The 25,987-nt window shown below is 39.3% G+C and overlaps 1 protein-coding gene across 2 annotated transcripts in view; it reads right to left on the bottom strand.

Annotated features, from left to right (window-relative positions):
* Nucleotides 1-362: 362 nt before the first annotated feature.
* The window catches only part of lrp1bb (low density lipoprotein receptor-related protein 1Bb), a 288,370-nt gene continuing 262,745 nt past the window's right edge, over nt 363-25,987 (bottom strand). Inside the window, exons 79-92 of one of the 2 annotated variants that reach the window (XM_085766198.1) lie at nt 22,928-23,034; nt 20,447-20,563; nt 20,030-20,203; nt 17,824-17,949; nt 17,315-17,479; nt 12,423-12,584; nt 11,670-11,844; nt 11,250-11,354; nt 7,609-7,722; nt 5,304-5,380; nt 4,590-4,680; nt 4,107-4,257; nt 2,503-2,577; nt 363-1,539 (exon numbers count right to left, since the gene is read on the bottom strand). In XM_085766198.1, coding sequence (XP_085622324.1) covers nt 1,399-1,539; nt 2,503-2,577; nt 4,107-4,257; nt 4,590-4,680; nt 5,304-5,380; nt 7,609-7,722; nt 11,250-11,354; nt 11,670-11,844; nt 12,423-12,584; nt 17,315-17,479; nt 17,824-17,949; nt 20,030-20,203; nt 20,447-20,563; nt 22,928-23,034 — 1,780 coding nt within the window. In that variant the 3' untranslated portion in view covers nt 363-1,398. The remainder of the gene's footprint in view (nt 1,540-2,502; nt 2,578-4,106; nt 4,258-4,589; nt 4,681-5,303; nt 5,381-7,608; nt 7,723-11,249; nt 11,355-11,669; nt 11,845-12,422; nt 12,585-17,314; nt 17,480-17,823; nt 17,950-20,029; nt 20,204-20,446; nt 20,564-22,927; nt 23,035-25,987) is intronic. The other variant, XM_085766197.1, reaches the window with a different exon arrangement.

The following is a 25,987-nucleotide window of genomic DNA, read 5'->3' on the forward strand; positions in this document are numbered from 1 at the left end:
GGCCTTACTACACACACTGGGAGACCAATAATCTCCTATCAGCCTCCTTCCTGTACACAGCAGGGGACAGACCTCACACTGCTGATTGACTTGTCAGGTCAGTGATCATGTGGAACAAGTCAGTCAGTCTGATCACTGCCTGAATAGGCTGAAAGATCTTATTGTTGTTGTTGGTTTTTTTTTTTGGGCACTTTACTTTATTCATTGTAAGGTGTCCTTAGGTGATAGAAAGGCGCCAATGTAAGTACTGTACAATGTATATAATGCATTACTAATACACATTCTTAGAGGTGAGCTACATTACAAGGGCTCTTGAAATGCATTTTGTGGCTCTGTTGTGACCTGAGAAAAAGACACTGAGTGGAAATAAGCCCCCTTTATTCAATATCGATTTACATTTTTATATAAAAATTACTTACATTTAGTACATTTCTTCAAAATACAAGCAGCCAAACAACATACAAATCAAATACAAAATTATAAAATTTCTTATATTTATCATCTTCCTTCTCTGAAGTAACAGATGTGTTTTATAATAACTCTTAATATCCTTTCTGTAGCTGTGGTAAATCTCTTCCTTGCCTACATCTTAATCCATCTGTTGACATATGACCTAGAAAAATATGGTATTCGGTATCTGTCTTTTCAGTGTACAGTACAGGACCTGGGAATCTGATTGGAGAACATTCAAGGTGGGCTTCAATCTCTTTCACCAAAAGATAAGCTCATATGGTATATTACTGTGGAAAAAGGGCGAATGGAGCTTGAAACCTGTGGAAATGGAAAAGACAGAAGACCAATGGAATTACATACTGTTGGAGAAGAGATCATCTTGATATATGGCCTTCACTGGAAATCCAGTCGGTAGATCCGTTAGGTACAGAGAGACAGACGAGACAAAACCTCAAAGGTATCAAGCTTCACTGCTCAGTTGTGAAGCTCTGTGGTCCGTATGCAACAGTATGCAAAGAAAAAAAAAATAGACTCCAGAGTCCAAAAAAATGCAAAACCTGCCCTCATTACCTTCACAAAATGACAGAATCCATATTCCACTTAAACTAGAAACAGATATGGGTACAAATTTCAGCACTGCATTTTAAGGTTTAAACTGTGCACGAGTGTGGCTTATGGTGTTAATAAAGTTTTTGCAAATCAGCAGCTTTACTTCAGTGTCATACAGTATACAGTATAGCGCTGTATAACTTATGTTTGACAAACATTAGAAAGCAAACAGTAAATGGAAAATAAAACTCTTCAGCACACCAACAAGGACATTATGCTGATGCTAAACCAGTAAAACCTAAGAGCCTCATAGGAAATAGAAAAAATCTTGTTTCCTCCTTCATATTATACATTTTACACTGTGGTAAAAAAAGAAGTACAAAGTTTAAAGTTAGGCTATGCGGCGGTTTCATGAATTGTCCCCTCTAGTTTCTTTGGGAGTAGCTCTCTCCTCTCGTCGATACTGATGACTGGCTTCCTGCAGTTCTGCCCATCGATATAAATCTTTGCATACACAGGGTTGGAGTAGTTCATGGGCTGTGTAAAAAGGGAAGAAGATGATGGCAGGAAAACAGGGTAAATATGTATTTGTATGGATTACAATAATACAAGCCTTAAAATTGCATTTATAGATTTTTTTCTTTGTTTGTGACACTTGGTGGCAGCAGAACAAGATGAGAACATGAAGTGACAGATCATCAACTTCCAAAGATGATGGAACAAACAGCGAATGAATAATATCTTATTCATCATATTGCATTGCTCTTAGCTGTATCTGGATATAAGAACCAGCTATGTATCTATGTCCTCGATGCTCCACTATGTTTCACCTGTTACTGATGGGAGGGCAGAGTACAGTAGGTTTATTAGAGCTCTTTTTGAGGAAACCAACTTATACAGCAGATATGTAGGCCACTTTGCAGAAAACCAGAGCAGGTATTCTTTTTGGGTTTGTAAATCCAAGTGAGTCCTTAAAATCTTTCACATTTCAAAGGAATTTAATCCATTGTTAACACCAAAAAATAATCAGTGAATTCCACTGCAATTATCAAGTTTTGAGTGAGATGTAAAAACATTTACTGTAAGTTCTGTGATGAGATGGATAGAGAAGCGAGACGCACACTTAGCAAGCGACAATTAACAGATGGCAACATGCAAGAAGTAGCAAAGTTCAACACAAAGCCATGCAGGTTCAATTTTATATCAAAGATAATTTAAAATCTGACAAGACTGTAGGAGGGTATCAGAAATGATTTCACAGAATGGTTAAGGGAACAGCTTTGGCTGACTGTGTACGTTACCTTCGCTCACTTAAATTTAATTTACACCAGTTTCAATATAATTTGGTACATGAAATCATGTTCATTTGTTTTCAGTGTTTGTCAGGTAACTGCACAGTGCACACTGCTCATGTACAATTTATATAAGGATGATTTTTTTTACTCAAGCATGAAGTGAAGTTTGCTTAATAAAAAAAAAAAGACCAAAAAAAAAAATCACCTGTCCAGGGATTACTTCCTTGGGCACGTTATTCATGCCCAAGGTGCGAGGGTCGCTGGATTTTACACACCAGCCCTGTAACACAACAAGCACCACTGGTGTTAGGTGTGTTAAGTTCACACAGCAGTCACGGTTATTTGTGAAAACTTCATAAGGGTCATCATATAAAAAGGTATGTCACCATAGGGGGACAGAGAGAGTGTAGTAGAATATAGAAGCTAGTTGAGATTCAAGCCAGCATGTCTCCGTTGAAAATAGAGCCAGATTGGACTGACAATAGCAGATGACAGAGTTGGCAGAGCAAGAAGCACTAGCATTAGGCTTGAAGCTCTAGCAGGTGAGCTAGAGAACAACATCAGTGAAGGTGTTATGATTCATTTGCTATGCCGAGTGTTAGAGTGGGGCTGAGGGCCATGAACAGAATAATTCACCAGCCATATGGACAGTCCCGTTGGTTCATGGCACCTGTACATTAGCCAGCTTTTACAAAATCTTTTCAAAGCCTGATGGAATTCAGCTTCATGGCTCCCGATGCTAGATATCACATTATAACAGTCACTGGAACAGAGACAAAAACACAACAGCACAAAGCTCGTAGATTGTTTGGGATCGTTGGCTGGTGTTCTTGCTCCTTCCAAAAAAGATAAACACAACTGCAGCGAAAAGTAGATGAATAATCTTTTTTAAAGTTTGTTGTATAGACTCATGCATTCACATTGAAAGATACAGATTTAATTAACTTAAGCACAGGAAATGTGCAGGCTCAGTTAGGTGTGATCGACTGCTGACCCTGCAACAACTTTCATAATTAGCAGGTGTGATGAGGTATAACACCAGTCAAGGCCCCTTAAATCAGTTCTTCTTATTCCCTTTGCATCACTGCAGTATTTATTAGGAATGTGTTAAAAGACATGAATGCAAATATCAGCTCAAATGCCGACTGAAAATGGATGGCTCAAAATGAATATACACCACCTCTAAAGCATAACTGGCTAAATCCAATTCATGTATCTGGACAAAATGAATGGACTAAGCATATTGACAGATTTTGTAATTTCCTCTAAGAGAAGATTAAAGTGTATCTCATAGTTTAACAAAATAGTTTATATATGAAAAAGATTCAGCCAGACTGATTTGTCATTTGGCATTGACTTGTGCCATGTAGAAGGTTGTTTCTTTTAATGTAGGCTATTGAAACTTTGAATGGCTGAGTATAATTACTGTGTCTGGATTTGATTTCACAGTTAGGAAGAGTGGTTGTAAACGAATGGGCAACAGCTCAGTATTCGGAACATTTTGTGATATAACAAGACTAAAATTATATGCTGTTATAACAAAAACAATTTCACATTAGAACTGTGCAAATTGGGTTTTAGACATGATGAAAAACATTGTGAGGATATATTGTCATAATGTGAAAAGGATCTTGTTAAAACAAGAAACCTTCTTTTTGAAAAGGAGAAACTATTTTTATTTTGTCAGCAGTACTTTGTCTTAATGTTGCTCTGCATAACCACAGAACTCAGGCAAAACTATTTGCCTGAAAAAGTTTAGTCTCTCTGCAGATATTCTGCTTAGATCAATATGTAGTTCAACAAGCCAACCTTGTGAGGGTCCAGTGTGAAGTTGGGTCTCAACAGGCTGCCTGCATCTGCATGGTTGTCATGGTCCACTTCATACATGTTGTAGGACGGGTTCCCAATCTCCACGTTTATCCCGCCGTTTGTCATGGGCTGCCTCTGCACGCGTTTCCCCCTGAGGTGTGTGGAGGCAGCCGTCATTAACATGACACACAACGCTCAGGTCAACACCTGGTACAGCACCTCCCTGATCCACACAACAAATCACATTACACCACTCAGTGCACACTGAGTACACAGGTTTGCTGGGCAGACGTAAAGGCTGATTTATAACTGGAGACCCAGAGGTCAGCTCGTCTGTAGAACATAGTGAAACAAGCAAACAGACTTTTCATTTATAAATCAAAGATATCTATTCATCTTCAGAGCCGTGTGGTGTTTGATCTCTTATCATCTGTTGCTGCTTAGAAGCCTCTTCTTTTATTCATATTTTATTTATTTACTTACCTTTGCCTTCGTCTGCAGATGTAAACACCTCCGACCACTGTTACAATCAAGATTACCAGCAGGACAAGAGGCACAATGATAGCTATGCTCCCTATGGGACACACAAAGGAGAGATGGTGTGGAGTGATGAGCAGTAACTGAAAGAGGCTGAGATATGAGTTCACCTGCCACCTAAGAAAATACTTTACTGAGCTTAGCTGAAAAATTCTGTATTTATGCTTAACATCTATTATGACATGTATTAATATGACCAGCCGTGAAAAAATTGGTTAACTTTATTTTATTTTTTTTAATAATATAAGCTGTCTAGAGCTCTGGTCCAGAATGTTAGTTATTTTCATTTCACTTGACTTAAGAATTAAGCTTGAAGGCAGAGCATATCGCTAAATCTTGGGCTGGAAACAGCAGCTCCCCCAATTCAAACGAGATAAACCTGTGAAGGATTTTCTCTTCAAATAATGCAAACTGGCTGGTTTGGATGGAGTACAGTAATTCTTTAGCTGGGCTGCCAATCAGAACCAAGTCTGATTGTGGTAGGCTACATGGGTTTCCAGTATAAACTTGTAGGTGAAAATTTATGGATGATTAAAAATGTGATAATTTCACATGGTCAAGTAATCATTCACCTGGAATGTATAAAGGAAAAACACTTTTATTCAACTTTACAAACTTTGAGGCTGTGTAATGAGGCTTCTCGAAATTCCCAATTCTCACCTCCGCTGGTATTGTCTGATCTGCTGCTCTTGGGGGCGGGTCGCTCACACTGTGTTCCTGCCCAATTGGCTGAACATCTAAAGGAGGTCAAAAGAGAGTATAAATAATTCATCATTAGCATACTTTTCATAGCAGAAAGACTGCTGAGAAAACACCTTTGCAAAATGAACTACAGTATGATGTGACTGTGGCTTACATATACAACACATTATGATTCAGACTTGCTATGAAGTGCTTTGATTCAACACAAACAAAACACCACCTGCAGAGAGAGCACTATGTATATACATGTTGTGTCCGTACACAATGCGCATAAATTTATTCACTGTGGAAAATAAAATCAAAGGATGACAGCAGGGCAGCAAGTCGTCATCTCATTTGTGCTCCAATGGATTCCGATGGGCGTGATGTATGACCCTTGTTAGAGGAGGTGATATCTAATTTCACATGACTGACGCAGATGGGTCTGTAAAGCATGAGTGATCTGGTGGGTGTGCCTGGATGATGACAGAATAAAATTACTCTAAATTACATGCACTCTAACAATCAGAACATCAGGCTATCAAAAATAAGAATGCAGCCCCATACACATAGGAAATGAATCACTGCTTCGTCGAACGAAATGTCACAGCAACATGAATTTTAATCGGAAATTGGGGGCAATGGGGAGTTTGATCTGCTTCCGAAAGCGTAAACCGTGAAAAGAGTGATTCCCTATGAAATGAATAAATTCTCATACTCAGTGTTGGAGGCATTAAAGGTAAACATCAATTAGTAAAGAAGTATTTGGCCTATGAAGGTACAGCATATGGTACTTGAACGTGATGACTGGTCAGTAACAAACATATTCAACTCACCACCATGCACAGGTTGCAAATGCACAGACTAATGCCCACATCACAAAGACAGTGTCCCGTGTCAGTTTCCCACCCTGGTTTATGTGTGCTGTGTGAGGACTGCATGAGATGGGTGAATGGGTGGCAGTGAGGGGCAGCAAAGGTACAGAGCCATGCAGCAACTTAAATGTAATATGTGCCATATGGACTAACACCTGCTCAGAATCTAACAAAAAGACCAAAGTACTGTATGAGGCTCTAAGGAGAGGATGTTAGTTTCTTTTGAAGTAAAATTGTAATCTAGGGCCTTTAACTGCTTCTACTACCTATATATTCCTATTACAGGAATAGTTTGACATTTTGAGTGCCACACTTGTATAATAAACTTCCTGCCTGCAGCAGGTTAGCTTCTGTTGGCACAGAGACTGGAAAAAGATAATCTGGCTTGGTCCAAAAGTAACCAAATCAGCCTACAAACAGCTTTAAAGCTCACTATCTAACATGTTTGCTCTGATTTGCTTAATACACACAAAAACCAAAGTATACAAATGACATGTTGGGGTTTAACGAGGTGGACTAGTACTATCCTCCTCTCAGCCTCTGTTTGTTGTAGTCATCCTGAAGTTGCCAGGCAACTAGTGAAGCTTGCAGGAAGTTTGGATTTTGTTGCCAAAGGATGGAGCCATGTTATCTCTGCTTCCACGACACCAATGGTATGAATCATGTAACTCTTTGCAAATGGTAAATACGTAAATTTCTCAAAATGTCAAACTATTCCTTTAAAGCACATAGGGTTTCTGCATTATTCAGTGACTAATTGAAATAAGCTAGGAAGTACTTTATTTCTTGTAGAAGAGACTTTTCAATAAAAGGATACAATTCACAATAATTCAAATGTAATGTAATAATAATCCTCATAAAATTTCGAAACTCACTACCAGTTAATTAAGTTATCTTAAGATAATAAGTCATTTTTAGTCGAAGTCTTTATTATTGTAAGAGATCAAATGAATGTGTGAGAAAACATTTGCTCTTGTCTTAATACAGTACAGCTGTGAGGTGAGTAGCAAGCAGCACGAAGGTCTTATAGTCATATAGTAATAATTTACTAGGCCATTTGACTGACTGTGTCAACCAAAAACAACTTACTGTAAATAAAAATGTGGACCAATCCAAAAAGAGTTAAACGTGATCATAATCTAGTTAAGTAATAATTCCAAAGAAATTCAATTTCATTAAATGACTTTTCAGTTGACTATCATCAGCCTATTTTGAATTACTTTTAGACATGTTACTTCATCCATCACTTATTACATGATAAGTCGCTACAAGGCAGAACTGTGACAACGAGTCCATGTAGTGGACTAAGGCTGAAATGAAGCCAGATGGAGCTGGAGGTGGCGGTGGGGGTGTGGACAAAAGGGTGTGAGTGGGCTCTGAATACAGCTGGAGAGGTGAGAGGGACCTACTTGCAGCGTGGTTTGTTAAGAGCTGTTAATGTGCACATCCCCTCATTCTGACAGAAGTAATCGCAGGGGTTGGCCAGCTCATCACAACGTTGGTTCTTGAACCCTGACGTGCAGCTGCAAAACATTGTGTTGGGAGTGATAAAAGGGCCCAGAGAATGTATACTGTTGAACTGTCGGCTGCTTGGTGAATGGGAACTTCAGCAGCTTCACTTATAAGATGGAGTAAGTCAGTGTTGTGTCTGCATCAAGCAAATCAGCAAAAAAAATAATATGAAGACAAATCAACTTCATTGCTCACCAAGTGAGGGCAAATCTGCAAGGGAAGAGTCTGTTACAGTTCTCTCACCACTGAGATGTGTATGTTCCTCAGAAATGAGGAGTATGATTATTATGCAGAAGAAGACTAATAAAGATTTGTTAATTTCCAATATCTGACAAAACAAAAAAGAAACCAACACAAAAAGAAAATGTTATTTTCATTTCAATTCACATAGCTGCGGATGGCAAAAAATGTCCAAAATATCAAAATGTAAAAAGATGCTTTAAAAATACAGTCATATACAGTATGTACATTGCAGAACATATTATTTTGTGAACATCATATCCTACCACAAACAGAAAAACACATTCATACTACAGTCAACAGTCATAAAGTGATCCATAAACAGAACAGGGGGCATTTGAAAAAAATAAATACCTTGGTCACACAGAAAGCAGAAGTTACATCTGAACGTATTCAATATTTCATTCTTTGGTGGCCTTTCATAGAATTTTTTTTAAACAAAGAAATGGCTCTAAACATCACATCTTTTATGTAAGAGGCTGGTCTGTGAGTGAGGAGTGGAGGGGTCAGGATTAGTCTACAAATACATGAGAGGTTACATCTAAAAATCTATGTAGAAATCTGTCTTTGGAAAAACTATGATTTTTTTTCTACATAAAAAACTTCTGCCACTGCTTTAATAAAGTGTCAGGACAGCTGCAGCCTTAACTGTGGTCAGGACACATGTTCACGATTTCAGTTTGTATAAACAGTGCAGTGTGTACCTGATTTCCCCCCAGAATATGGAACAAACTCAATGTCTAGAACCACATTTTACTGTTTTCTTTTTTTTTTTCAGGCAAACTGATGAAAGAAACATGGAATGAACACACTGAGACCCAGAAGCTTGAGGAACAGAAGCTTGGCCAGAGACTTCAGCTCTTTGTGGCTTGATCTGAACTTTCTACTGACTTACTGAATAGAATCAACTCTGGGGAAAAAAAACTTACAATGTTTTAAAGTGGTGGACTGAAATGTCCAACCCAAAACTCACTGCTGGATGTCAACTATGGAGCAATAATCCACATTCACTGGATACAGTTTGCCTGTAACACAAACACAACCTCTAATATGTTTCTCAGGAAAGAATATAATGCAGAAATAGAAAAAGAGTGAAAAGTCATGTTAAAATTGTGTCACATCAAGAATGTATTTTTCTCTACAACAGAGACATACTCTTGCTAGACCGCACACAAGTGCATTTGTAAAGTCACTGTGATTGTCTTGTGAAAGGAAGCCTCAGGCCAGGACTGGAAACAGGAGTTTCCTCTTTCCAGTCACACTCTGTGTAAGACACAGTGTTGGTTGAGACTAGTCTGTTTTCCTTTTTGTTATATATATTTTTTAACTTAGACTTCCCATAATTAATAAATGCTTTTTAACTATATCCTTGACTTGGTGTGAGTGTGCCTGAAGTCAGCCCTGAGGCTTCTCTTTGTCTACAGTTGACCAGTATAACTTCCAGAGCTCCTTCCTTTCACCTACAGTTTACTGCTTCATAGCTGTGAGCAGCTGGTAATGTGTGTGACTCATGAGTCCTGGAGAACTATAGCACAATTGAACTGCTTTTCAAGTGGAATGTTAAAAAATGAACCTATATTTCTTTCCTGATTTTCTCTCATATTATTATTATTATTATTATGGCACAATTGTATGCCAAGATGAAACATTGCCATTTCAATTCTAAGTAGTTTTCAACCAATTCTTTGTACTTCCATGAAAAGCTGACTTCATCGACTCGAAGCTCAGCTCATTCTTTGCGATTCTGATTGAACAATTAAATTCATGGCCATCTCACACCATATGTAGGTAATGTGTGTAATATTGATGTATTTGCCATCCTCCAAGTGTTTGTGCAGGCCACTATCACTTTCCACATCAGATCTGACAAGTTGCCATGTATAATCAATCATATACTGTTACTTAGTTTTACAGTTCGCTTTCAGAGCCTCCTCACGGGTAAGAGGATGAAGCTGCTTAGTGCTGGCATCTAGAAGTTTGTCGACTGGCAGAACATGGGCTTTTAAGGAATCATCCTAAGAAGGCTTGAGCTAATATTTTCTGTTAGTATCAGAGGCTCAACTGACTGAGGTACTCTGTAGCACAGGCAGTATGAGATAAAGACGTTATTTCAACTATGACACATGACAAAACTGCTATAGTGGAATAGCAGAATAAAAATAAAGAGCTGGAAATGAGCAAAAGAGGTCACATTTAAATAATTCTCCATTAGAGACAAGGATTAGATGTTTACCATAGTTTTCTTTACCACTAATGTATTCTGAGAATCTCTTTAACATTTTTTGTTTTTTGGGGAGTTTAATGCAAGAATTATTATCGCAATCGAAACAACTCTGCCCTGCAAGTTTACACTTTGGGAAGACTTGATGAAAAATACATTTAATCGGAATATTAAGGTCAAACGTTATGATTTTTTTTGACACAGACGTATCAATCATCTCACATAATCTCTGTTCTTTGCAGCAAATGATAAACCACATTATCAGGATCTGTTAACCTCATTGAATAAGATGGGATCATTTGCATAGAAATTGATTTTATCCCCAGGAATTTGTGAGTGAGCTCCGCCAATTTCAACATAACTACAGTGGACAATGGGCAGTTAAAAAAATACAGAGTTGGCTTTTGAAATGGATTTCCAATTTGCTCCTTGGAGAGAGTTTAACACAGCAATGCATGTGATTATATCTGAGATGGTATTAATATATGGGCAGCCCTTTCACTGTGATTTCCTCATGTCTGCCAGTCAAACTATTGTCTGCTACAAGTTCTTTCCATTGGGTTTCATGGCATGTTCAACCCCTGATGCACACCTCAGCTTCATTTTTTAGAGCGCAAACCTTCAAAAAACCTACAATTGAAGAGAGTCAGAGAGGTCTGACATGAGCTCTTAACTGCAAGGAGGAGCAGTGTGATACTGTATGTTCAGAAAGGCAAGCTTTGAAGGGGCTCGAAATCATTTCTTCTTTTTTTATCTGCCTAAAAAAACTTAAGCCTCACTAAGGTGTCACACAACATAAGATGATGTACCGGTACTCAGCCCCCTGCTGTGCCTTGGCCTCCACACAGTGACATCAAACCTTCCCTCAACACAGAAATCTCTTTCCAGAGGAAGACATCTATCTCGTGCTGCTCTTGAAGCAGGGAAGTTGCATCCCATGATGATTTTCAGTTCTGCCTCTAAGGCCAGGCTTTCTGGGGCACAGAGCCAGCATGTGAATGTAAACAGTAAGAGTGAATAATAGTGGAGAGCATTCAATTTTTTCCCACTTTCCTTACCCATTAAGCAGTGACTTACTGACAGAAAGGCAGGTTGGTGTCAGGGTCCAGGTGACAGGTGCCTCCATTGTAGCAATATCCGTCACACAGCTGACAGCTCGGTGCTATTCTGCCATTTGTGCAACTAGGGGGTGAAGAAATAATGGATGTCAGTGACAAGCAGAAAGCTACACTTTTACAAGGAGCAAAATGACTCATTGCTGATTTTGTCAAACATACGGATAATCCATATAGGGAGAGAGAGATTCTAGCCCTCTAATTCACTGACATTACAGAAACCTAAATTGCTCTAGGCTATGTGACCCAATAAATTTTGAGATTTAATCAAATCAGTTCATCCAGCCAGCAGATTTTCCATAAATGAAGAGAACTATAAAGCCTTAGTATTATAACAAAAGGGATGAGAGACAAGAATGGTGAGTAGATATCCAGCACTCACTTGCACACCACATCTCCTGTCTCCTCATTAATGAGACAGGGAGCTCCGTGGCATCGAAGGCATTTGTCCACCTCGCACTTGTTTCCCTCAAACCTGGCAGGACACACACACTCTACATAGCCGCTGCTGGATAACGTGCAGGCCTTGGAGTTCACACAGTAGTGATGACAGATGTCTGTTCCACATTCAGAGAGATAAGAGAGAAGCGGTGGTGTGTAATGAGAAACTGGGAACATAGTTTAAGCTGTTTTGATTGGAATTGTACAGAGCTTTAATGGGACTTAATTATCCACATCAAATGACATCTTAGCCACCGATGAAAACATATTACCCCTTGGGCAAGCAAGAGTAGGAAAATACTAATGATGTGCAGTTCAAATTGTTTTCCCACAACCCATTATGTCAAAGCATTGCAAAAGAAAATACGTTATCATTTCAGCACAGAAACACCCAAAGGTTGTTTGATGGTAGTATTTTGATTTTGTTTATCTGTAAATAAATAAAGGCAAATGTGGTGTTTGTAGAAAGGAAATACTTTCGGGGGTTGTTTTTGTTCCACATTCGGTGTGAACTTTTAAATGCTTAGTTCTATAGACTTTATGCAGAATAACTGAATTCAAATCAGGGGCCCTTTGTTGTGATTTCTCTTGCGGCTATGGCTTGAAAGGCTAATGTCAATCACATGAAGGCTTAATACAGGATGATTATCATTCATTGCATGCGCTGCCGCCAAGTAGTGAGCGCAGGACTCACGGTAAAGACAACGGTCCCCAGTATATTCTGCCATGCAGCGGCACACCGGCTGGTTCCCCTCTGTGATGTCGCATGTTCCCCCGTTTAAACAGTAGTTGTCGCAAATCCTCCTCTCACAGAAAGGCCCAGAGAAACCCACATTACAGCGGCATGTGGGCTTACCTGGACAAAACCAAACAGGAAAAAAGAAAAAGGAAACAAAGATTATACAAAAAAGAGGATAAAAAGACAAAAACCAACCATTCATTAATCCTGCTCATAAGTATTGTCTGCAGCCAAGTCCTGATATAGCTCATTCCTCTGTGCCACAGAGCTCCATTGTTGTCCAGAAACCATTCAAAAGACATTAATGAGCCACACTGTTGCACTGGGCGACATGTTCCTTTAAAGCGAACAAGAGCTCTGTAGTTTATTTCAAGTCTCCCTCTCTCTCTCTCTCTCTTTCATACTGCCTTTACTCTCAAGCGGTTACGGCTGAAAATAGCCCCCAACAAATGCACTCTCTATTTGAGTGAGGTCTGCTAAAAAGCTACATGGTTCAACTGTCTTCTGAAATATTTCTGACTCTTCTTTAAAATGAAATCACCCATTGTGACCCCCCAGACTTCTCCTAGAGGGGGGTCACAACCTGTCAATCACAGGTAGGTGTTGCATGGAAATGATATTCCAACAAAATCACCAGGACAGGTGTAGTACCACAGAAGAAGTAAAATATAATCCGATGCATCTGTGAGAGTAAAGGCAAAGATCCTCTCTTCCATCCATCATTTTTAGACACATATTCATGTGTGGGTCAAGGTGACTGCAGATTGGCACCTGTGGAGAGTTGTTAAGGTGCCCCGTCTCCTCAGCTATATCCTCCAGGTCCATCTTGTGGATCTGAAATTGTTCCAGGCAAGACGCAAGATGCATATAATTTCTCCAGTGTGCTCTGAGTCTGCCCATGGTTTCCTTTCTCGTCAGACACGTCTGGAATATCTCTAACAGGGAGGTGTACAGGAGGCATCCTAATCAGATGTCCAAATGACCTCACCTAGTTTCAACATGGGAGAGGTGGTTCTACCCAGTGTTTTTCTTCTCCCTTTTCTGTTCTGCATATGTTCTCTTTGTCTCTTTTCAGCTTTTTCTGTTGTTAGATCACCCCCCCCCCCCGCCCCCCACTAGGTAGAGTACCCACTATACTATGAACTACAACTCTCCAGACTGTGAATCAGATACATTTATTCCTGCATTCTGATGGTGTCATCGTTTAAGAATAGTGATAATGTAATTAATGAATGCTCCTTTCTGCTATTGTGATATTTTTTTCTCTTTTTTAATAATTGATGAATACAAGGATACCCACAGGCCAAAACATGTTTTACAGTTAAGGTGTTAGTGGTGTACTTGTGAAAGAATCTTGTGACTTGTGTCATGTCCAAGGCTGCGTGGTGTCTAGCTGGGGCTCTCTCTCACCTCCACCAATTTTCCACCTTCTCTGCATTCAGTTGGCCTTCAAATGAAGGCACAGCAGGCTTCCATAAACAGTCCCTTATCAACCCACCTGGCAGATACAGGGCAACACTGATATTCATTTGGAGGTTGTTTCTGGATTTTTCTGCTCTTGTTTCACTCTGGCTCTGTTTTGGTCCTCATTAACTCCTTAAGGAACATCTGGCTCATTATAAATCCTCCACTAAGTTGACCAGCTAGCCACTAAAGTCTGTGTGCCATGCTATTGGTGCTTGGCTGAATAAGCGGGTCACAGTTTTTTTTCTTCTTCTCATTGAAACAAGGCTGATGAGAGCAGAAGGTGTGAAGGTGTGAAGCAAACAACAAAGTAAAAGCTAACAAGAGTCTGAAATGAGCTGCAGAGCTAAGAGGATCTGCAGAGTCAGGAGGATCATTTTCTGTGGGTTCCTTTATATGAACAGCACATACACAGAGTTATTAGATCCACAGTTAATAATATATAATGTCTCAGAGCTGATGTCTATAAGCACCAGTCTGAACACAGACTGAAATAGATCATTATGTAAATAGAGAGCTTTAGCTTAAGGCTCGTTTCCATATTAACCACACTGGTCTGATACAACGGCTGGCTGCAGCTGAAACATTCATCTCACCTCATGTTAGGTTGTGGTCTTTGTTATGAGCATAACCCTGACGTAATGTTCAGTTCTAGGAGTAAAACAGCACAAGCATGCACATTGCACTCCTCTTAACGACATTTCCTGTTTCCTTAGAGACAGAAAGGTTCGTCGAGATGGGTTTAAGAGATGCTCAGACAAGGCAACAAAGGAACAATAGTCATTTACCAATAGACATGATTACTTGCGTGATCGACAACCAAGTTACCTTCAACACAGTCATCAAGTAGGTCACACTACAGGTACACTGCTGGGTAATTTAATACTCCACTGTCGCATGGATAATCTGAGTTTGAAATGACCAAGAAATGATCATTCCCCTTTCAGCTACTGCACTGTTAAATCAACAAATGCTGGATTCAGTGTGTTTCTAAACATGCAGAACCAGAATCAGCTCAAAGCCCTTGAACTTCCCATTGTCTGTTTGGTTCCTGTTTTCTTTTTGGTAAAAAGAGGGGGCATTTGTGAATCATTTTAATCTAGCTCTCACTTTGTAGAACTTGGCATAATGATATATTGTGTTCATTTTATGAAGAAAATATTATGACTCCATTTAAACACAATATGGTGGGAGAGACTGTTGTCTTTCCTTTTGTGTCAAAATTAACAAGAATAATAGGAAACAACCAAAGTATTGAGGCAGCTAAGTTAATAAGAGGCCTTTCCTTCTCCAGATGAAGTTGTAGAAATTCCCTTCTCTATGCACTCACTGGGGATAAATAAATAGAAATTTTATATCTAAATGCAATAAATGGAACCTCAAGCAAACATATGCATGTTTTTCATTAAGGAAACAAGCTACAGTAACATAACAAATAAATATGGTAGATCTTAATGGGTCCCTTAATCTATTTCCCTCTTACTTGACATAACCCTGGGAATCATGAGTGGAACCAGGAAGTGGTGAGCAGAATTTCATATATAAGTAGAGCAGTTTCCACTTTGGGACATCTTCAACTTCTTCTATAATATAAAAAAATATGTTATCATATCAGCCAGCAGTGTGGAAATTAAATATTGTTGGCTGTGAGGACCTCAGCTTGCCCCTTATTAACTTCATGGATTGAGAGTGAAATTAAAAAAAAGTTACAGGTGTCCTGAAATGAAGCAGACAGTGACTGTGCTGGAAGGAGAAACTTTGTACAGATCTTAGGCTCCAGACGGAGTTACACGGATAAGTACTGTGAACGTACTCCAAAATGGCTTGCCAGCTAATTTTAGCAAGGTGTTTTTTGTGTGTGAAAAAAGGCAATTTTGAAAAGATAAAAGTAACCTAGTCAGAGCAGGACAACCACTCCAGCAGGATATCCTTAACTCATTTTTGTGTTAAAAGCATTATATCCATGTTGTTAATTGGAATTTGAAGAGATAGATTTGATGTTATAAATTTAAAATTTATATACTGTACTGAAATAAACGTTGGTGTCCCTAACAGTGCAATTCATCTCACAATACATTTCTACTATGTTGTTCACCATAAACATAATTCAACATCCAGTGTACAATTTTGGACTCACCTGGTGATTCAACACAGAATAAGACTTCGCCCACATTATTATAGGCCTAGTGCATTGATTTAACAGCATGTAATTGGATTCTCATTTTGTATTGATATCATTTTCCTCACAGGTAATTATCCAGACTTCCCTATATGTCATGTAGAGCTGCTTTAGAAAGATAAAAAGAACTTGAGATAAGAAAAAAAAATAGAATAAAAATTATTCAAAAATATCAGTTTGCTTCCTGCTGAGCAGACATGTTCCTCAAAGGCTGGAGGTGAAATGATTCTGTGCTTTAAAAAGACCAACAGAGAGTAAAAAGTCAGAGGAAAAATATATGTAATCAAAACCAGCTGCATTGCATATCAAAATCTTACATTTTTATCTCTCCAATTGTTGACTTAGAAGCGCTGCCTTATTCAAACAGAAACTTGGAGCTCAGGTTCAGGTCTTTTTATCAAGCTCATTCAATGAATATATTCAAAATACAAATAAGGTTCTGACCTTACACTTCTATGGGAATACAAATCACATAATCTGTATCAGGACATTGCTCTGGTGGTTCTTTTTTAACGAATGGAAATGAAGATGTTGTGGATAATGGTTATGATGTGACAACAATGTACAGCCTTGTAAATCAAGGATTGCATGCTGAAGAAGGGGCATATATCCTGATTCAATTCCACCACTGACATCTCAGCACAGTCATATGCATTCACTAAGGTGTGGGGGTAAAAGCGGTTGTTCCTGGAATCATAAAAGCGTGACAGGAGACCTTGACTTGAAAGAAGGTTGATATTTGAGGCTTATTTGACAGGACCATCAATGACAAAACTGCTCAACTGGCAGATGTAACGTGGCAAATTTGAGCTGGAGTGAGGAAGGCATGAAAGTTTAAAGGAAGACAAATGTTTCTGAATGCCATCATGCACTGGGTCAGTGTGCAGGAAAAAATGGGCAGGTAACTCTGAATTGAAAATTGTCTGTCTGTGGCAGTGATTTTCTCAGCATTTTTTATCCACCCAGAACTGAGCTGAAAGCGTTCTTCAGCAACATTACAACCAAGTTTGAATATAGTATGGATAATATTACAAATAGGTGACAGATAAATGTAAATTATGAATGCAAATAAACCATTGGTGGATGGAAAAAGCTAAACAAATGTGAAATACATGTATATTACAGTACTTGCAGCCTTGCAAAGAATGTAGGGATGAATCAAGGATCAGATGGAGTATGTGAGTGTGCTTCGAGGTAGACTTACCCAGAGGTGAACCCATGCACGTGCCTCCATTTAGGCAGTAGTCTGTACAGTGGTTGACCTCACAGCGCTCCCCTGAAAAGTCGGGCCAGCAGTAGCACCGCCAATCTCCTTTCTCATTGGCTAAGCAGCGGCCTCCATTTTCGCAGGGGGGGCGGCACAGTTCACCTTCACAACAGCAAAGCCCATGTCACTTACTGTGCTGCAGTGTGTTGCAGTCAATCACATCAAACAGCGCTATGCCGACAGCCATGGAGGTGTAAAGTTGAGTTTTCTGAAGTAGCTGAGCATGAACAAAAACACCAGAGGGACTACAGACTGCATGTAAGAGCTTTGTTCATATTCACTGTGCAAAGTAAAGCTATGATTAACAGAGAAAATCATATTTTTGTGTTTCAGTTCAGGTAGAATTAAGTGTGAAAATAGTTTCTGATTGATACAGTGCATTGATCATTGAAGATATGCATTTATACTGTTACAGTAGCCACCTTACCTGTGGCATAAAGGCCTACCTGATATGTTGACATCACTACATGTGCCATTGACCAGCAACTTTCCCTCTGGACAGGTACACCGGGCACCCGTTGGGTTGAGCAAACACATGAAGTCACAAGACATTCTCAGGCATGGATTTGGTGCTGCAGAGAGAGAAAGTAAAAAAAAAGAGAGAGAGAGCAATGGACAAAAGAGCCAAGATAATCTGTCGGTGTTGGCTGCGATGTGAAAAAGTGTTTGTTGTGTGTCAGAGTAGAGTGTTTTAATTTCAGTTTTGAAGGGTGTTATTTTCTTGAAGCCCAGACACGCACAAGGCTAAATCATACAAATAACTTCACACATCTCAACTCCAGATTGAATAATCAGTGATTGTGAAATGTTATTTCTTCATTTCTAATTGATTATCTGCACCTTGAAGTGCTCCTCTCGTTGCTTTCCACACAGACAAATTATTGTAAATACACTGAGTACACACTCAGAATTAATCAAAATTGCAAGCACTTCTACAAACATGGACTGGTGTAGCGGCAATGCTGGTACTAAGCATAAAATGTATGTTTTGTTTTACTTTTAAGACATCAGACATCTAACAGAGAGATTGAGAGGGGAAATTAAATGTGTCCAAACTATAATTGCATTAGGCAAAGCAGAACATTATATAAAAACTGGGATGTGAATGAAAAATGAGATCAAATGGATTGGTTATTGTGATTTACATAGATTAATTAAATAAAACAAAATAACTATAAAGTGACTAATGTTTACAGTATTGATATATGCATTATATTCTAAAAATAACCCGTACTATATTTTCTAACACAGCACATGAGGATGAAAATCTCAAAAAAAGATTGTTTTGGTGGTTTTTCTAAAGATATCATGCCTTCATGTCATTTTTGCAAGCCCACAGACCCTACCCACACTGCTGGCCTAATGAGTCTCTGGGGAATAAAACAGCTGACCTTTAAGTGAAAAAACTGACCAAGACTGAGCTGTGTGATGTTCTATAGCCATTAACATCAGAGATGTAACAAATAACTGAAGCTGGTCTATTACAAGAGGAAGGAAATACATGGTTGTATTGACTGACCACTGACTGTCCTAAAGAGCCAGATGATTTTTTATGATGCATATCACAGTAAATGCATAATTACAAGAAGGCTGATTTTTTTTAACAGAGTGAACTGGACCTTTTCATGTCAAGGACCCCAAACTGACACAAATTACATCACAGATTTTTTTCTGCAAAGATTTTTTCCCACATATGTTTGATTACAGAAACTGGTTTAAACCCTCCAGTCATAACAGAGATAGAATGAATTGTTGTCATGATGAGGGATTTAAACCAGTTTAAACCAGTCATTATGTTACTTATACAGTAGATGATTTCACAGTAAAAATATATTATTCTCTCTTTTGCCGAGGAGTTTTATTTTTGTTTTTATGCTCGATAAATGAAATAAATAAATAAATAAATATCTAAACTAAACTAATATTCAGTATAGGGGTTAACTACAGTTCACTTTCAGTGTCTGCCCTGTGTCCTACAATATATGCTCTACTTTAAATACTCTTCATATTATAGTCACAAAGACTAGACAAGACTGCAGGAACTCATTTGAAAAGGACTTTTACCTTCAGAACATATTATCCTATGGAAAGGTTTTATGCAGGGGTCAAGGACACAAGACATGTCCTTCAACATCAACAGAAAGTACTTTTTATCTGGGTATTATGTGCACAGGAAGTTGTAAAAGAGCGAGCCTCCTTTGGTTAACATTTTCTACCTTAACGTCAAAGCAGTTCCTTATTGTTACTTGAAAAAGCACTATTCAGCAGCACAATTTATACAGTAGATGGTCTCAATGTGAGTTTAATGTGTGGTTAGTTGCCAATGTTAAATGTCAACTGTCAAATGTATGTCTTGACTTTGTACGCCTATTTTTTTTTCTCCATTTCCTGATAAATGTTGTGTACGGGTCTAATGTAACTACCCCCAAAACTTAAAAAAGGTTATCCCCAAGCTAATAAAAAATGAAATTACAACTGTAAATACACCCTGAAACTAACAAGAACCAAACATGTGAAATGAAAATCTGGGTCCATCCTAAAGTTGTACATTTCCTCTCTGAAATTCTTCAAAATAAAATATTTGTACATTAATGCATTACATCTGTGACAATATACATAAGAAGAGGAATCCAATTATCAAGACAATTTTACCATCCTGCTGTTTGTAACGGTGGGTGATCAAAACATTTGTGGGCTTCTCTACCCCCAAATTGAGAAATTCCACAGCATGTTTTCTGTACTTGTGGACCTTGAACACCTCATGTTTTAGTCCAGTTCCGTAGATGTAGTCTTCAAATAGATCAATTCGGTATGGTTGGGAGATTCCTGGAGATCAAAGAGAAAAAATAAAGCAGATAACATCAAGTAACCCTTTCAGCACACTTTCAAGCCTTGGGATAATGAATGTAGCGGCATATGGAAGGAAGAAGCAGATTGATCTTAAGACACAATATTCAGAGGCTTAGCCTTCACAGACAAACACACATTATATTGCAATTACTTGATAAAAGGTTGAGGAAACCAAAAGCAGCACTAATAAGCTGTGCTTTGTTTTCCAGTTGGCTTTACCATGTCTGTCGGAGATTGTCACCAGAGGGTCCGAGCCATCCAATCTCATGCTCCCTATCTGTGAGAGCTCAGGATCAGCCCAATATAAACGTTGGTTGAAATAATCAATGGCCAGCCCTGTGGGAGGATGAGGGCAAGAGATTTATTTACCTGACAAATTACACAGGAATCATCATGGAATCTCTCAATAGGAGACCTTAAGGGCAGGGTGGTTTTATGTGGCAAATCAGCAGGTTGTGGAGACACTTTTCCTTTGTGTCAATTTATTTTTGACTATTGACTGTTCAATCTGGTTCTGTCAGAAATGCCACAGGAGTCAGGACACCTACCGTCTTGTTGTGCACAGCACTTTTGGTGGCAGAGTTTACGCATGCCTACATTACAATTTCAAAGCAGTGACTCACTTTTACTTTCTCCCAAAAGTCGGACTGGATAATTGAGCACCTGGCTGCAGCATTTAAATAGGTTTGCATTTTTCCACCCAAGATAAATTCCTCTTTCCGAGACCAAGAAGGAGCATGGGTCCTTTGAATTAAAGGAGGCCAAAGCAGCTCTTCAAAACTAGATCACCACTAAGTGTCTCCCTATAGACACACCAGCACATTTCAAGTGGCTGTAAAGTATTCCCTATTCATAAATTGCCTTTGTGCTGTTTTGTATTTCTTTATATACCATATTAAAGCTTCTACAGTAGAGCTACATACATTCACAGGTTACTATGATCGCACGATTGTGCATTGTGTATAATTTCCATTTATGTAATCTGTAAAAACATGCTGTGTGTGTATTCACTATGTGGTATATGGGTCATAACATACATGCATTATGGTGGGACCATAACCAGAGCATCTAATGCCATCTAATGATATACATTTCACATTTCAAAAGCATTTTACATTTATTTCATTTGAGTTGAAATGTAGAAATGTATCCTATGGCTTTTGTACTACACAGTTCTGTAGCAATTATTTTTGCTCTGCTTTGTGTACTCAGTGACTTGAATTACAGGCGTTTGCATGTAGTGCAACAAATGTGTCACAGAAGATAGAAGTTATCCTGGCTTTCTTACTTCTCCTGTGTTTGTGATGAAAGAATATCCTTGCTATGAACAACAATGTCTCTTCTGTTTTATTTATAAGGAATTGACATTCTGTTTGTGTTTTTCCCCCTTTATGCACACATCAGGGATTTCAATATATGGTGGCAATGACATCGTAAATGAAGTGTCAGTTTTTTAAAAACACAAGTCTACTGAGAAAGCACAGTGTCACTGTAGCAAAACAAAATGCAAATGATTTAGAATATTTATTTACAGTTTTTCTATGCTATTCCATCAATCTTTTGTAATGTGAGTGAATGGATAAGGTAGAACTGCGCTTACTTATTGTTGGTCTAAACCTATCACTGCTCCATCACCCCACAACTCTGTTTTGGGCATAGGGTACACTTTGAGCTCAGTAATAACACAACGTTTCCACCTAATTAAATGCACGTTTCTTTCTGTACCACCAAAACAACTCCGACCCATCCAGGCGTGGACTCCACAAGACCTCTGAAGGTTTCCTCTATCATCATCATGCATGCAGCCAGCCATTAACATGATACAAATAAAATGTTATTAATCAGACCAGGCTGCCACTTCCCACCATTTTGGGGACCATGCGCCAACTGTAAACATTTTTGGCAGTGGACAGGCATCAGAATGAGCAGAGCATGGTTGTACAGCTATGCAGGCTTTTTGTGAGAAGTTATGATGCCCAGTCTCACAGCTTTCTATTATAGCCAGCATCAAGGTTTTCAGGAATCTGCTCTACACAGACTGTTCTGTGGGCTTGGACTGACCGTGCAGTGGTTGCTACCAGAAACACCTGACAAGACCTGTTGTTTTCCTCTGTTTTGGAGGTGAATGAATCAATCTAGTTATCACAATGTTGAGCTTGTTATAGTTGCTAAGATCCTTCTGTCACATCAATGTCTGTCCTCTTGACAGGTGCCATTGTAACAAGATAAACAATATAATCCACCTCAACTGTCAGTGGTATAAGAGTTGCGGCTGATCGGTGTGTATGCATCATTGTGTGATCGCTGAACTAACCTCAAAGTTCCCTACACTGAAGAGAGCTATGTGCCTCATTTCATTGTTTCAAAATTTCAGTATGAACATAAGGACAGGTGACCAAACATAAATAGGGTTTGAATATGTTAAAAATACATGTGTAAGTGCAGCTGCACACGTTTCAAAATATTCAACATCCTGCCTTTACAAGTGTTTTATGAAAAAGAAAATGCATTCTACATGATTATTTGGCCTCAAGTAAACATACATTAAGTGATGAGAAGCACCAAATATAAATATTACTTTCTTTGTTTACAGGGAAATTCCACAGGGTAGCTTTAAGGTAACAATGTTAGAGAAAAAGGGAGAGGAAAGATGAAACAATGCAAATACCATAACTAATGGGTTTGAAAAGAAATACCTACCAGTGGGTCTCCTGAGATTTTTCTCCAAGAGTACTCTCCGTAAGGAACCATCCATGGCTGATTCCTCTATATGAGAGTGATCACCAATCACACTCCAGTACATCATTCTGCAAGAAACAGAGGCAGATATTGACAGTGAAGCACCGAATACGCCTTTGTATCCCTGGTACATCCATGGCCTAGCAATTGCATAAATGTTTTCTGAAAATGAAAGCTACTGCAACCAATTTGGTGTCTCTAAAAACATATTTGTATCCATTCTTGGTTATAATGCAATGTAACACTTATTTATCACAAAAACCTGTGGATGCCTTAGCTTTGTTGCTGCAAGATGCCCTTGACAGATACAAGAGTGCAAATGCAATTAAACTTCACTAAACTTGAGTAACTACTAACATACTTGCCGGTGCATATTATCATTTGCCCAGGTCATAGTATTTCAAAGGAGGTTATATCGAAAGCAACTGGACTTAGTTTTCATTTTTCTTTATTTATTGAATTGGGACATTGTAGTTATTTGTCTAGGAAGACGTTTCACATCTCATCCAAGAGGCTTCATCAGTTCATGTACGCAACTGACCAGGCTGGGACTGGTCCAACTATCTGGTGTGGAGACTCACTATTTAACCTCTTGTGTGGGCGTTCACAAGGGTGATGATGTCACTGGTTCCCTTTTTGTGTTCCAAGTGCCAACGACAGTCGTTTAAATGACTGTCTTTGATGGAAAGTTGGTTTCGACTTCGTTAGTGCCCTATGTTGTTATAACGACAGTCGTTGGAGTCACTTGCCACTTGTGAACAGTTGTTGTTCTTTGAGGCTAGATTGTTGAATCTCCTGGGAAGGGATGAAAGGGCAGCATTGTAAATTGTAGATAGGTGGTGTCTGAGACCACCTCCCCTGTTGAGGGATGGTTTCTCTACTTTTACATAGATGGCTTCTTTAACTCCTTTCAAACCATCTATCCTCTCTGTCTAGGATTTGGACATTGCTGTCCTCAAAGGAGTGGGCTTTCTCCTTGAGATGTAAATGGACAGCAGAGTCCAGGCCTGAGGAATTAGCTCTCCTGTGTTGGGCCATGCGTTTATGCAGTGGTTGTTTTGTTTCTCCAATATAGAGGTCTTTGCATTCCTCGTTGCATTGGACTGCATACACCAGATTGCTTTTGTGGGTGTGTGGTGTTTTGTCCTTGGGATGTACCAGTCTCTGTCTGAGTGTGTTGCTGGGTTTGAAATACACAGGGATACGGTGTTTGTTAAAGATCCTCCTGAGATTTTCTGATACTCCAGACACATATGGAATGACTATGTTGTTTCTCTTGTTTTGTCTTTCTTTCTCAACCACTTTGCTGGTTTTCTTTCTGGAAGCAGCTGCAGTTTTCACAAAGGTCCAGCTAGGGTAACCACAAGTTGTGAGGGCGCCTCTCAGGTGCTTGTGTTCTGCCCCTTGGGCCTGTGAGCTGGTGGGCACGTTATCAGCTCTGTGTTGCAAAGTTCTGATAACACCATGCTTATGTTCCAGAGGGTGGTGAGAGTCGAAAAGTAGATATTGGTCTGTATGTGTGGGTTTTCTGTATACCCCAAAGTGGAGGCTCCTGTCCTTTTTCATATGGACGTCACAATCTAAGAAAGGCAGACTATTGTCCTTGACATCCTCTCTGGTGAACTTGATGTTTTTGTCCACTGAGTTAATGTGTTCAGTAAAAGCTTGCACCTCTTTGGTTTTGATTTTAACCCATGTGTCGTCCACATACCTGAACCAGTGGCTCGGTGTTGTTCCTTCAAAGGAGTTCAAAGCCTTGTTCTCTACCTCCTCCATGTATAGATTTGCCACAATAGGGGATACTGGTGAACCCATGGCACAACCGTGTTTTTGTCTGTAAAATTTGCCGTTGAACTGGAAGTATGTGGTGTTCAGGCACAAATCCAGAAGCTGGCAAATATGTCCGGGTTTTTGAGTTTTGTTCGGTTTTGCAGGGAGTTGTCTTGTGTGAGTCGTTCTCTTACTGTGGCCGAAGCCTCCATAGTTGGAATACAGGTAAAAAGAGAAGTCACATCGTAGGATACCATAGTGTCATCTGGTTCCATTTTTATGTCCCGGACTTTACCCACAAAGTCTATAGAGTTTTGGATGTGGTGTGGGGTGTTTCCCACCAAAGGAGCCAAGATATTGGCTATGTGTTTGGCTATGTTGTAAGTGACCGAGTTTATGCTGCTGACAATGGGCCTGAGCGGGGACCCTTCTTTATGGATTTTGGGGAGTCCATATAGTAGGGCTGGGTATTGTTGAGAATCTCACGATTCGATTCGATTTCGATTCATTAGGTCACGATTCGATTCGATATCGATTTGATTCGATATTGATTGAAATGCTTCGATATCGATTCAGTATCAAGCAGAAATACACAAATAAGAGTACCAGATTTTTTTTTTTTTAATAATTATTTGTTTAGTTTCATGCCTTATGAACAGCCATAGTATAACTCATAGCATAACAAAATATGACACTGCTTTAACACTGAACTACAGTGCAGCTAAATTTAAATTAGGCTATGTGATACTTTCCTCTTGGAAAATAACTCATAACATTTTGAGTAATAAAACAATACAAAACAATATTATTAATAATAGTTGACTGCACAACTGAAAATATTGTAGCGACCCCGCAGTAATGTTCTTGTTATGATGTTTAAGTTCTGTGATTTCTGACTGACTGTCAATGTGTATGGTACGGGCAGGTGGGATGAGAAACTGAGGGGCTGGGGTGAGTGTGAGGAAGACAGAGTCCTGTCTGTGTGTAGGTGAGTGAGTGAGGAGGAGCAGAGGAAGAAGTGAGAGCAGCTGTCAGATTCAGGGTTTCCCGCAGCGCTTTCCTGTTAAGGCGGCCGCCTTAACAACAAAGAGCTGCCGCCTAAACTAACGTCTTAAAAAAAAAAAAAAAGTAGCGATATTCGCCGCCGCCGCCGCCCGCCCCCCCCCCCGTCGGACGATGGCCGCATCCTCTCACACACATACACACCACAGAGAAGCACGCATGCATAACAGCAGCGCGTGTTGAAAGCGA

Source organism: Trachurus japonicus, chromosome 21 (genome assembly GCF_045865225.1).
Source record: "Trachurus japonicus isolate A0001 chromosome 21, Traja_1.0".
In the NCBI taxonomy this organism is placed as follows: Eukaryota; Metazoa; Chordata; class Actinopteri; order Carangiformes; family Carangidae; genus Trachurus; species Trachurus japonicus.